At 42.9% G+C, this 13,439-nt stretch overlaps 1 protein-coding gene across 1 annotated transcript in view; it reads right to left on the bottom strand.

Moving 5' to 3' along the window:
* The window catches only part of USP37 (ubiquitin specific peptidase 37), a 28,670-nt gene extending 15,333 nt beyond the window's left edge, over positions 1-13,337 (bottom strand). The window contains exons 1-15 of the mRNA XM_048953977.1: positions 13,227-13,337; positions 12,811-13,002; positions 10,024-10,195; positions 9,386-9,486; positions 7,991-8,172; positions 7,565-7,639; positions 6,909-7,006; positions 5,927-6,011; positions 5,266-5,427; positions 4,671-4,802; positions 3,302-3,425; positions 2,843-3,048; positions 2,410-2,527; positions 2,058-2,137; positions 552-716 (exon numbers count right to left, since the gene is read on the bottom strand). Of these exons, the coding sequence (XP_048809934.1) occupies positions 552-716; positions 2,058-2,137; positions 2,410-2,527; positions 2,843-3,048; positions 3,302-3,425; positions 4,671-4,802; positions 5,266-5,427; positions 5,927-6,011; positions 6,909-7,006; positions 7,565-7,639; positions 7,991-8,172; positions 9,386-9,486; positions 10,024-10,195; positions 12,811-12,966 (1,856 nt within the window). The 5' untranslated portion in view covers positions 12,967-13,002; positions 13,227-13,337. The remainder of the gene's footprint in view (positions 1-551; positions 717-2,057; positions 2,138-2,409; positions 2,528-2,842; positions 3,049-3,301; positions 3,426-4,670; positions 4,803-5,265; positions 5,428-5,926; positions 6,012-6,908; positions 7,007-7,564; positions 7,640-7,990; positions 8,173-9,385; positions 9,487-10,023; positions 10,196-12,810; positions 13,003-13,226) is intronic.
* Between the last annotated feature and the right edge of the window lie 102 nt (positions 13,338-13,439).

Here is a 13,439-nt window from a genome sequence, read left to right on the forward strand (position 1 = left end):
CTCTTGAGAAACCTCCAGGTAAATCTCAAACTCCATTAAATATCCAGCAAAAGAACAGATACCAGATGTATTCTATCTTGCTACGTTTACAGTATGTTAGAATGCAAAACAAGGGACCTAAGTTTTTTTATTCCTTATTCTGCCACATCTGTGTGACATCTGGCACATTTAATCTCTTAGGACATTTAATATCTTAGGACAAGCAGCTGTACCAAAATAACTGCTACAGGGAAAAGAAGATTATTTTCAACACATGAAGTCCTCAGATACCACAGTAACATAGTAAAGACAGTGAAAAATGAATGACAGCATGAGGTGTGCAAATGGAAATCAACAGAAAAAGGAATGTTGTGCCTTCTCAGCAGAATTAAGCAAGAGCAAACAAAAGGTAATCTACATTTTGTACCAAGAGGCCAGATTAGATATCTTGCACCTGAGGCTGCACAATTTTGGTGGTTCTTTATCCAGACATCAGATAGAGTAGATCTGACAACTGACAACCTCACTGCAGGCACATAACAGCACAAGCTGAACCCAGGCTGTACACTTACATTGCAGAATGAGCACTCCAGCCCAGGGTCAGTGGCAGCCTGGTGCTTTCTGTACAGTGTGAAAGCAGGGTTAAGTATCTCGGAATAACCACCTGTTGCCCAACTTTGTGATTGAGAGACAATGCTACATTGAAGCTGTATCGTTTCAGATGAAGAATCAGGACCCTGAAAAAATATGAGAGAAGTACAGAATTGCAATGTTAATCTCAAGATACAAGTTAGAAAAGCTATTAAAAATCCAAGTGGTTCTGTTTACAAAAAGTGCACTCGTGCTTTAAAGCAGATCATCACATAGGAGAGAAAGAGAGAAGCATTCTCTTTCTTATCTAGTAAGAGATGCATAATCACTCTGCCATCCACCTCCCAGCTCCGCAACATGTAGAATGCAGGCTGCCAAGAGGCTTTCTGTTTTGATCCTGCACCACCTTACTCCTCAGGTGGGCCAAAGCAAGCAGCTCTTATCAAACATTATTCCTACAACATGGTGACAGGCATAGGAAACAGAATATTATTGTTCAACACACCAGAACGATCATATATTACTTGTAGATACTTGACAGAGATAGAGGGAGCACACAGCTTCCCAGAGCTGAAGAGGAGCTGTGCCCAGTGGACGACATGTACTCTTCTTATCTGTCATAATGTTTTTTTAGAACAGCTTTTGATCAGAACAGTATAAAGAGCTTGAAAAAGCTTCCTTGCACTGAGCCTTCTCCCTTATGCTGTACTTCGTACCAGCTACTTAGGTCAAGCAGTTGCATCATCACTTACACTGTGATGATGCCCAAATACTTTGACAAAGGTTTTGCAGCACTGTCACAGTACATAAGCTTGTTAAGAAAAACACAAGCTAGTCTTTTAGCAGAACATCAATTCACCACGTTCTGTATGAGCATGCACCACAGGACAAGGACAGTGGCCAAGTAAAGGCATCCAACATTCTCTTTGAGCTTTACATCCCATGAGAAAACGATCTCTACCATCAAGCAATGAACTGAACACCACCACGAGGTCTGGAACTATTGAGCATGCCATTAACCCTCAGAGTGTTTGCATTCTTTTTTTGCATGCTTACTAAGAGAGAAGCCAGGGATCAGCACAGAAGACCAGACCAAAGCAAAACCCTCTCTATGACTTCTGATAAGAAGGTCCCCAGCTCAGTCTGGCACATCAGGTCAACTGAGCACTAAATATTAAATGTACAGAATTATTATTATTATTATTTTTACTGTTCATACCTCCCTCCTGAGAATCCAATACAAGGAAAAAACTCAGACCTCCCTGTGTAGTGATGGAGGAAGAAGTGTTGCAAAGGCTACTCAGCACACAGAAGGTTTTCACAAGGAAACTGAAGGACAGTGTGAAGAAATTACTGCCTGCATGTGGATCTTCCTCACATACCACCACCACCACACATGATGCCCTATCCACTATTACAGATTTCATCTCCGAGGAGCTTCTGCATGCACTTTTCCAGGAAAGAAAGGAACAGATGTCAACAGTTACCTGGGAAGCCGATTGAATTTATGTGTGACAACAGCAGACTTCCCATTACATTTCTCACAGGAATACTCAATTTCCTCTGCCTGTGTCAAAACAAAACAAAGACCAGTGGAACAAATGATGCATCACATAGTTTTCAACAGGAAGGACATCTCTTTTGGCTGTCATAAAAGCTCCTCAAGAGAGCAGCTATACTAAAAGTCATATTAATCTTCAACATGATCTGACAAGAGGGCACCCAATGGCAGCACGGGTAGCAAAGCTTAGAATTTGACAACATATCTGCTAATGCAAGAACCACGAGCAGTATTTTCCCTACAAGTCTACTGTTTATGTATGTATATGAACTACGTACCCGAAAGAAGAGGTCAAGGGAATCCTGGATCGACCGAGATGGAAACAACTTCTTTCTTCGAGGAAGGTCAATGGAGAGGTCATTAAACTGTTCCCGTTTGGTGACCGTTTCACCACATCTAAAAAAGAAATGAGCTTAGGTAAGCCTGATAAAAAATAAACTTGAAATTACCAACAATTTATATTTTTCAGGCTAAAGTAGCTTCCCAGAAAATATATGCACCTCGCTCTATTTCACCCATATCAGAATGAAATTGTTTCATGCTTATGATAAAGATGAATTTGTGTATTTTAACTTTGATGCTTCAGTAACTTAAAAAACACCAACAACCAACCAAAAGCATACTGCTAACTTAGTTCTATCTACAGCATGCAGATGAAGTCACAGAAAACTCAAGCTCTTCCTAACGGGAAAAGCTCTGAGGCATACTTACGTTTTACAAATGATAGAATGCTGAACCTCAAACTCTAAGTTACTGATAACTGGGCATGTATAAACTTTGGTAGCTGAAAGATCATCAGAAGCCCTCCCAGGTGAGCTATCGTCATTAGGGACTGGTTCACTCTTCCAAGTCTTGTTCAACTTTTCCATGTCCTCTTTCAGCTGGTCCAGACACTGGCTCAAGAACTCATGTGCATCCTAGAAACAGGGTTATCTCAACACAGTCATTTTCTAGAACTCCGTGCAGAATCTCTCACACACGTGGATGAGGGAAATCACATTTCTGTCCATTACATTCACAGCAATACTAAGACAGTTTTGATCTAGCAGAGGGCAGGCAACAGTTATCATTCAATCAGAAGCTCAAATCGCGATGAAGCCTGACAGGAGTTCAATGCAGTCCAAACAACAAACAGCATACACAATTGGTCCTAGACTGCACGATACTTACATTCTGCATATACCCAGAGAATCTCTCTGCAGTAGCTGAAATGGCACTTTTCACCTTCTTGAGCAACTCCTTCTTAACCTCAGGGCTGCTGACATCCTTTTTCGCCAAGAGATGGGCAAAACGTCTGCAGAAGTCAATGCAGTGAGACACTGAGCGACCATCCAGGCCTTCAGACAGTTGCAGTAAAACAAACGGCTTCTTCTTTTAAGGGTTTCTACAAGGTTTTGCCATGTGATAAGCAGCGTGGGAGTTTGGTATGAAAATATTTCAGGAAATGGAAAATAACCTTTTACATTTCAAGTATTTTGAATTCTAATTTGAGATCACCACTGGAACAGGAGCCAAATGAAAACATCCTGACTCTTCTAAGGTAAAGAGAAGAGTCCTATAAAGCTCTGTTAACTTATTTTTGCAATAGGTTTTACAGCAAGATAAAGACCAGTGCTTTTTGAAAACACTTATACTAATAGGAAACGTGTTATTTATTTTGGTGCCATTTCATAAATGACTGGGTTGAAATTTCATGGTCAAAAGTTTCTTTTTTTCCTTATGATTTTTTTGTTATTGTATTGTTACACAAGCTCTACCCACAGTTTACCTTTAGATGTACAAGGCACAATCATAACAAATGCTTTTACAAAATTTATGAACTTTCCAAAATGTACATCACTGCAATGCAATCATATCTATGATTCTGAGCAGCACAGAAAGACTTCAAGGAGAGACAGCAAGAATAGGAGTGACTCCAAAGAATACAATGATAATGAAATGAATGCAGGAACGTGGTTTCTGATGCTTTGAATCTTGCTAGTCAGAGGAAAATAGGAGGTAGAGTAGTGCACATAACAAATGCTGAACAGCAGAGAGCACAGTGCAAATCCAAATTACAGTTTGTCTTTTTGGTAGACGTACAACAGAATCTGAATGGCAAATGAATTTTAAATTTCCAAGAGAAAAAAACTACTTTACACATGACAGAAGCTCTTGGAATTTCTTGACGTGAGGTTTGTCTGCATTTAGTAAGATCAAATGCAGAATACAAACACTTTTCACAGCTACCAGACAAAGCGTATCTTCCAAAAATTCATAATCCCTCACACAGCAGGATTTGGTGACCAGCTTAAACCCTAGCTGATAATGGTTTAAGAAGTCATTCTGCATTTTTGCACATTTTAACCTATCACTAGAAGTAGAGCACACAAAGAACTATGCAGTGCTACAATTCCTAAAAGCCAGCCTCTTAAGTAAAGCTCCAGAATACAGACAGGTACACCTATGTGTACACACATACACCCTCTACACAGAGTTGCTTCAATACTAGGAAACAAGCTTCTCAGTAACGAAAATCTTCTCAGAAAATGAATTTTACCTGATAAGCGCATTGAGTGGAATCTTCTTCCATGGGATGCCCTGCTTGAGCAAATCGTTAGCAAAGGATTGGATTGAAAACAAGGACTGTAGAATGGCATTCATATAGCAGGTGTTTCCTAAGTTAGAAAACCTGAAAAACAGAAAATTAAATGTAGTTTGTACACAAATGTGTCAACGTGCCCATGTTAAACAGCACTGATATCACGTGGGACCATCCATCACCCCAGGTATCCCCCACACAGCTTTTATTGGAGCTGTCCCTCTGCCCTGCACACTAAACTGAAAAATTACAGGAGGCAACGTCTGTCAGGAAAACATCCATGAGTTACAACAATCAAAGTATTAAGATGTGGGTATGTGCACAAGATATAAAAGTGAATCATGGAAGCGGTATGAACGGAATGCCAATTATCTAAAGTTATTATATACATCAAATTTTCAGGAAGTGAATTTAAGAATATATATTTTCCAAGCTGGGAAATCCACATTCATTGATTTCAAGATTTTTTTTTCCTCCATGAAACAATTATAGCAAGAATATCCATGTTCTAATGACAAAGGAATGCATGCTAGATAAAGAAAATTAAACCTACCCTTGTAATTGCTGCTGAGGGTGGGTGGAAAGGGGCACTCTGGGTTTGTTCCACCCTGTGTAATCTTGATTAGATCTCATTTTCTTAACAGAAAGAGGGGCAGGTTGAGAAAGAAATCCCAGGCTTCTTTTGGCTGAAGTAGTCTGGCTGGATACACTAGTCCTAAAACCATAAAAGAATAAGTAGCGAAGGATTTCTATTGCTCTGCCTTAAAAAGTAACACCTCAGGACACCGCAACTGTATCACCATGGAGGAGAAGGACCAGCAAAGTCACAGAAGACAACTAGCATCTATCATAGTGACAAAGAGGTACAAAAAGGCAAACATCTGTCCAGAAAACTTCCCTTGGTTAAAATTCCTTACATCTACAGGAGTGTATGCAACATCACTTGAACCAACGACACTTCAGCTATCACCTGGATCAGTCGTTCACAGTGACTATAAAAGAGTGATCTCAGACAGTCCATCTGTTTAAAGCAGTACTGGAGTTGGGAGGTATGAGAAGAGCGACTGTAGATGCACTGGGTGCTTGGGATTTTAAGCTATACACATTTTATCTGTAAAAGCTGTGTACCACATAATAAACACACAGGAAACAGAAGATCCCAGTTCCTGGGAAAGGACTGTCATTTACAGCTCAGGGGAGTGAATCAGGCCTACCTGTCCAGGGTGGAACTGCTAGTGGAGTACTCTTTTGATGAGGACCTGCTACCATAAAAGGATGATGACTGCAGCGGTAAAACACCTTTATGAAGAGAAATAGAGAAGTAGGTCACTTTGTTTCACATAACTCAGATGTTTACATGATACACTAATGATTACAAATTACATAGCCAGAAGGTTTCAGAATTCTTAAAAAAACAAAACAACTATCCTGCAGATACATTGGAGAAAGTATTAAAGCAAGTATCTTAGAAGTATTACCACAAATACTGGTAACCTGTACACAAAAGGACCCTGGATTTTTAACTGAATTTCGTACCACAGAATTGCAGGGGTAGGAAGGGACCTCTAGAGCAGGCCCAAACTCCCTGCTAAAAGCAGGCTCCCTACAATAGGTTTCACAGGTAGGCATCCATGTAGGTCTTGAGTATCTCCATAGAAGGAGACTCCACAATGCCCATTACATCCATACTCAAACTTATGGCACTTAGAAGCAATTGCCACTAACCATTTAAAAGGCTTTAACTATCCAATAAACAACACCATATTTCGTACAAATATACAAGTTTCACAATACCCACTAACAGCCCACAAATAATTTCCAATATATTATTGTGTGGGCATTAATAGCACATAAAGAGTTTTGAAGATAAACAATAGGGTGAGAGGAAATTATTAGATGTTTATAGGACACCCCTCCCAGAGAGAAGGACAACTGGGAGCAAAGCACGAGGCTGCTTGTTGAACTTTCAAACAGGCATACACACTAGCTGGCCTCAGCAGTCAAATACAGGGGTCAGGATCACACTGATCAGCAGTGAAAGATAAGCCAGAGTAGGCTCTGAAAGCAAAGGAAAGATGCCTACATCTTAGATATGGCTTTGTAGGAAGCAGGAATGTTGGCGGCACAAAGAAAGCAGATTGTAAGCTAAGAACAGAGCAAATAGCAGGTATCAGCTGGATTTACTTTTATTTTTACCTGACGTCCTATTTTCCTCCTCTTGCTTCAGTTTTAACTGTTTATCTCTGCTACTGTTTAAGTATTTCCATGCTGGATCACTCATAGCTATATTATTCCTGTAGATATACAAGAGTGTAAGTCAGATGTTACAGAAAAGACAGGGTAGGCCTGGTTGACATTTATGACTTGTTTTAAAACATTTATGTCAAGTAATAAAGGTGTTAGGGCTAGTGAACAGGTATGTTTTGCTCACAAGTTTAACCAATTATTTAAACAAGACTTTTCACTTAAGATTAAATGCAGCTGTGCACATAGGCCGTATTTTCCAAATAACAATTCATGACATTTGTCTTAAAAAAAAACTCAAAAGTTCAAAAAAAAAAAGCTACCTATAGCTATGTAGCTATACAGGGGACAATCCAGATTCAGTCTGCAAAAGGTGGCATGAAATTCGCACAGCCTCCTGCAAACCAGCAGCTAGATCAGTTGTATTTCCCTCATTAATCCTGAATGCAAATCCCATTTCAAGGATTCAGTGTGTTCAGAAGTTGACTAGCAGCTGGCCTGCACTATGTTGCCAAGAAAAGAAACACCCAAAACTCTCTTCAGAAGAAGAACCTACCTTTACAAGTGCACAGAGTTTAACTGTTGTTTGTACTTTCTTATTTACTTACGTTGAAGAATCATTCTCTTTGGGATAATCTTCACTCATTTCTGAACTTGGAGGTTGTGCTCTTTTCCTCTTTTCACTAATGAGGAAAGAATTTGAAGTGGTCACTCTTCCAGAAAGGCAAGTAAATAATCCTCTTCCAAAAGAAGAGCATTTCTCAGTGCTATGTGTGTTTCACTTATCTTCCATGGTTTTCACTTTTATAACATAGCACACAGAGAACACTTGGTCTGCTCACCTAAGCTGCTCATAAAGCTCAAGTACCAGCAAGAGGCTGGAAAAGCACATTTCACCATCCTTGTCAAAGTAACAGCAAAAGCAGAGGAAGAAGCACACTCTCTTCTTCCTTCTAGGTGTAGCAACTCCACCTGCAGTTCTCTAAAGACCTAAACTTCTACAATGCCACATGCAAGCTGGAAAGCACTCTTACCGGCTCTCCAGCAAGCCTGTTCTGTGAGCGACTGATGACGTTGGAGATGCTGCAACATTCCCCCTGTTGCCAGGTGCTCCAGTTCCACTGGAGTTCTTAACAGATGCCCGAGCCGGGGTGCCCAGCACCTTGCGGAATGGATTTTCATCCTTAGTTTCCACAGTCACCCTTTTGGGAGGAGCCTGCAAAAGCAAAACAGAGACAATAAAAACAGTGAAAAACATGACCACCACCGTGAGCCTACACTTAGCATTTACACCACTGCTTGACTTGCCACAGCGTAGTACCCAAAAGCAGAAAAGTGCCACTTGTGATAGAGCAAGAGCTTCACGTTAATTAGACTTAAACTTCTGACTGCACTGATCAAAGTCATGACCACGAAACTCCACAGCAGTAACAAATTTCTCATGCTCCAATTACAAGTCAGTTGGGCTTTTGTGTTTAAATCTCCATTATGTGCTTTGAGATTAAAACACCCAAAGCACAACTCCTAACCGCCCTCAGATCAATCCTGGGTGGCATTAAAAGAAGAAAAAAAAGGTATATAAAAGGCATACAATTAAAACAGTGCCTTGACAGCCCTAGGCCGATGCAGAGAAACGAGCTAAGAAATGCGTGTCAGCTTTATACCTGAAAACTAAATGTGTCTAATCTTACCAACGCACATGCAACCTTAAGAGTTCTTACTGTGAGATTGCCTTTAAGCAACATGCAAAATTTGTTTGGGACAATGTCAAAAAAATACTTGCCCTCAGGGCTATAAAGATATATTCACAGAGATTACAGTGAAATTAAAGTTGGTAGATACACCATGGTGGGAGAGAAGGAACAACTAAAGTCTTTTGAAAAAAAAAAACACTTCCAGGGAGAAGTCTGCAAAATATACACACAGAGAAAAAGCAGAATGGCACAGGTTCAGTAATTCTACTCTGATAATACAAAAATTCAGCCACCAGCTCTTCAGTTGCACACTTTAGCCAGATGTGTACAAACTCATTAAGACCTGCATTGATCACAGCTTGCTCAGCTGCCATGTATTTAAAGTGTTCAGTATAAACAAAGATATTCAAAACTGAGAAGCAAGCCTCAACCACCTTCCTTCAACTGCTGCTTCTCTTTTGCCTGACTGATACAGCTCAGTCTGAAGAACAGACACGGTTTTCTACAGGCAGATGTTGACCTTCCTAAAGCAAACAGACTATGAGCCTCCTTACAAGCAAGAAGCACCATTGCCAACCATCCTGTACGCATCTATTACAAGCCCTAGAGATCACAAAGACTTTGGGTGCAAAATAAATATTTATGGTGCTATTACAACATGCAATAAGAGAATGAGAGGGGGAAATGAACGAAATAAAATTAGAGAAGAAGAAAAACGTGAACAGTTGAACAAACCTGATTCTCTATATAAGAGAATTGCCTATTAGCTTCCTTCTGTGTGGTCCTGCTGCCCAGCACACCTCCAAAGCTGCCAGATCCCTGAGAGGGTTTCCCAGCTGACAGGAAAAGTACACAATGTTTGATTTGATGCTCATTTCACTGACCAGCATTTGTATGTGTAAGATGCTATTTTGAGGTTGGTTTTGGAAGAGACACACCAAATTTCTTGCCAACAGACAGTACAACATTCTGAGTGCATAGACATAAGCACATGTTTATGGATTGCCCTTATATTGGCCATTTACTCAGTGTGAAGAAAAGTTCCTACCCTTAAAACAACCAAAATAAGTGGAAGAATCAAAAGAAACTATGCAGGTGTGATAAAGACACGAGTTTTTCAAATACCGATGTACACACAACAGAAACAATCCCTGATTGTTTCATCTCTGCTTATTGTTCAGCTTGACAAAGGCACACAACAAAAACCGGGGGTCAGAGCCAGACAGATTTGCACAAATATAACATGCACAGAAAGTAACGTAAGGAGGAAAGGTGGCTAAAGGTGGAAAAAAAAAAAAAAAAAACACACCTGTACAACAGTATTGTACCTTCTCTAAGCTGTCACTGGTGTGAATTACTACTATGGCACTTACCAGTATGAAGCCTGTCTTGATGGACCGCATCCAAATACATCCGCATCTCATTCGCGTCTTTAAGCGGTACCTTATCAATGGTCAGGAAGCTGGTATCCTTCAGCGTCAGCATCAGGCAGCACAGCTTTCTGCCATTGGGCCGTAAGGTCACAGACTTGATGTTATGGCTTAGCTGAAAGCAAAGAAATGGCTGTCACCATCAGCGTGCTTTAGAAAGGCCCAAATACAAATTCAAACAAAACACTTCAAACCGAGAGAGAGCGTAAGAGGCACTTGCACAGAAATACATCCCCCTGCTCTACTCTCAGCAAGCATAAAGCCTCACAGAATTAAAGCTATCAGTCATCTGGGAGCTGACATAACCCAAAGGACAGCACTACTATGGCTCATCAATCCCTGCATTCCTGGTTAAGCTTTCTGAAACTTGCTCTGCTGTTGAGTGCGGCGGTTCTAAACCAAAGGAATGAAAACATCCTACAGTCCCTTTTGGCTGCCTGAAACTCCTCTGTCTGGTTCAAAATATTATTTTAAGATGGGAAAGTTTAAAAGTTTTGAGTTTTAGATGTGGTGCATAAACTTATGCTCACTCTATAATTCACTCAGAGGAAAAGAGACTTGACAAAGCTTAAAACTTCACGGGGTGGTAAGTAAGAAACCTTTAGTCTCTGTACAGCACGGCAACAAGTAAACAGTGTCAAAAGTTTTGAGGTTATAGTCATGCATGAGAGCAATTTTAAGAGTTACTTCTCTCCAATAATTCCGCTGTGCCGCTATATTACAACATGAAGTAACTGCTGCTTCCTGCTAAGTCACTCACAAGGTGTGGGTTTTGTGGAGAAGCGACCATACAGCTGTCAATACACAAGTAATTTTCAACTTCTGCATCTTTTGCACTTAATTACTCATTTTTCTGCTACTTCTGCAGTCTTTACTAAAAACCAGGCACTGCTACACAATGACGTTCTTGCCTGGACATTGCTACATTGCAAGCTGAAACCACAGCCAAGGCCATTGGGCACTGCAGTGCAAGAGGCTGCCCATCAGACTGGAGCCTCCTCCTCAAGTGGCACCACCTGTGCATCACCACACAGCTGATCCAAATAATGATATCCAATTAACAGGCACGAACAGCAGTCGTAAGGCAACCTCGGTTTCACTATACAGTTGTTTTGTCCCCTACAAACTGTACTCAAGTTTAGAACAAAAACTGATTCCTGTACAAAGTGTTCATCCATGAAGTTTCTTTCTCCCCTACATATTGGAAAACAGGCCCCAAGTTTTTCATTCTCTCTTAAAACAGAGGTCAGTGCACAGGGATTACAGATATTCTGGCATCTCAGTGCAGCACAATGTATTCCTATTCAAAATGCTCACATAAGAGGTCTCCAAGCACAGTCTCTGTGTACCTGTTACCAAAAAGTCAGCGTTAGCACCTCAGGAGGTGAAAATAAATGACACGTTTCACACACTATCTCGTATCTAGCAAACTCATCAAAACATCAAATAACAGCAACAGAAATATAACCCAGGATCCACATGAATGTTCTGTTACAGCAAAGTGAAAAAGTGGGGGAAACTGCTCACAACTTCTCAGAGCAACTTGCCAGGGGGAAAAAGAAAGCAAGCAAACAAGAGAATGGTACTTTTAAAGCAGAATTACAAAGTATTTGGCACATCTGTAATGAGGGCACTGAGACTGGGACCAGCTGGCACAGGTGCACAACACAACGGGCAGCCCACTCTCCCTGCTGCCAGCACCTGTACTACCTCAAGATGATCAGGACCAGAGAGCAGCTCCAGCTGGAAAATAACTGTTGGCCTAATGAAACTAATTGCTCTAAGGCTTGGGCTGCTCATTTCCTCTTTGCTGTGCCCCTACATGCGGAGCACCACACTTCCCAGTCCATCAGACTTGCTGTTTGGCCCCCTCCAAGTGGAAACTCTCCACAAAGCTCTCGCAGACTTGAGGAGCGCCACAGCCAGAAGAGAGACAGGAGCAAAGCCTGTCCCTGCAGACATAGACAGATGCTGGGCAGGCTCACCCTCCTACAGAACCACAGCTCCAGGCACTACTGTGCCACAGAAAAACTCATCCTGGCAGAACAGAGCACAAACAGGAGCCTTAGGAAGGCATAAGGGGAATAAGGGACTGTAACACCGTGGTCAAACACTGGGATTCCACCAAAAGCACAGTCACAGCACTGTGTGCAGCAACGTGGGCCGGTCTTGATATTATCAAGTCTACAGTTACAATGGTATGAAGCAATCAAAGCACGTGCCTCTCTTACACCCTGATTCCAATACAACACAGGCTTTCAGGTTCCTTGCTGAGACTTCTCAGTTTGCTAAGGGAGCAAAAACCTGGTATTCCAAATGCAACGTGTTCTCTTTTTCATTAAGTTTGTAGGAAGAAACAAACGGATCAGAGAAAGGTCTGATACACCAGTCAGAAAACAGCAGTGATGCGAGAAAGCAGAGGCAGCACAGAGGCAACAAACCAAACTGATTAGAAAGTTGCTAAATGATTCTTTTAAAAAACAAAGCAAAACCAAATCTCAACATCACCTGCAGGCTGCCCACCTATCACAACAAGAAGGTGTTCCAAAAAGCAAGACGTGGGTCACAGCTCTACACCTGCTGCTCGGCCCTTCCCATCCAGCGGATACCATAACACCACACCTGAATAATTCGAGTGCAGGGCTACAACCGAGGGATGGCGCTCAGTAAGGAGGCAGAAGGAGCAGCGACACGCGATAGCCGGGAAGGACACGGCCGAGCAGCGCCCACCTGGAATATCTTGGGGATGCCCCCCACGTTGTAGTGGACCACCAGGCTGACTTTGTTGTCCTTCTCCACGATCTCGAAGCTGCCCTCCTTCCACTTGGTGATGCCAGTCTGCATGCTGCGCATCCGCACGGGGCCGTGCACTTTCAGCGGGGCCATGGCGGGGCCTCACCGCAGCCGGCACCGCCTCGGAACCTGCGGGAAAGAGAACGCGTGCAGCGGGGTGTGCGCCCACCTCCACACGGAGACGCGGCCTTCCCCGGAGGAGCGCTAGAAGCGAGCGGGGCCGGACGCCGCGTCCGGGGAGGGGGTGAGAGGAGGGCGGCCCGAGGCGGTTCTGCGGGGCGAGGCGGTCCCTCCGGAGGCCGCGGCCGCCATCACCCGGCCCCGCTCCGAGGGAAGGGCGGCGCTCCCGGTACCTGCGGCCCGCGGAGGGGCGCGGCGGCGGATGGCGGGAACCGGCTCCCCGCGCGACGCACGGCACGCAGGCGCGCGCGCCCCGCTGACGTCAGCGCTGCTGCGCCGCTGCGCCCTTCCCGGCACGACGCGCACGCGCCCACGCTCCGAAGCGGCGCTCTCGTCCCTTCCCCTCCTGCCGCCGCGCAGGCGCCGTTAGAGAGCGGCCCGCTCCC

Source organism: Lagopus muta, chromosome 8 (genome assembly GCF_023343835.1).
Source record: "Lagopus muta isolate bLagMut1 chromosome 8, bLagMut1 primary, whole genome shotgun sequence".
Taxonomy (NCBI): domain Eukaryota; kingdom Metazoa; phylum Chordata; class Aves; order Galliformes; family Phasianidae; genus Lagopus; species Lagopus muta.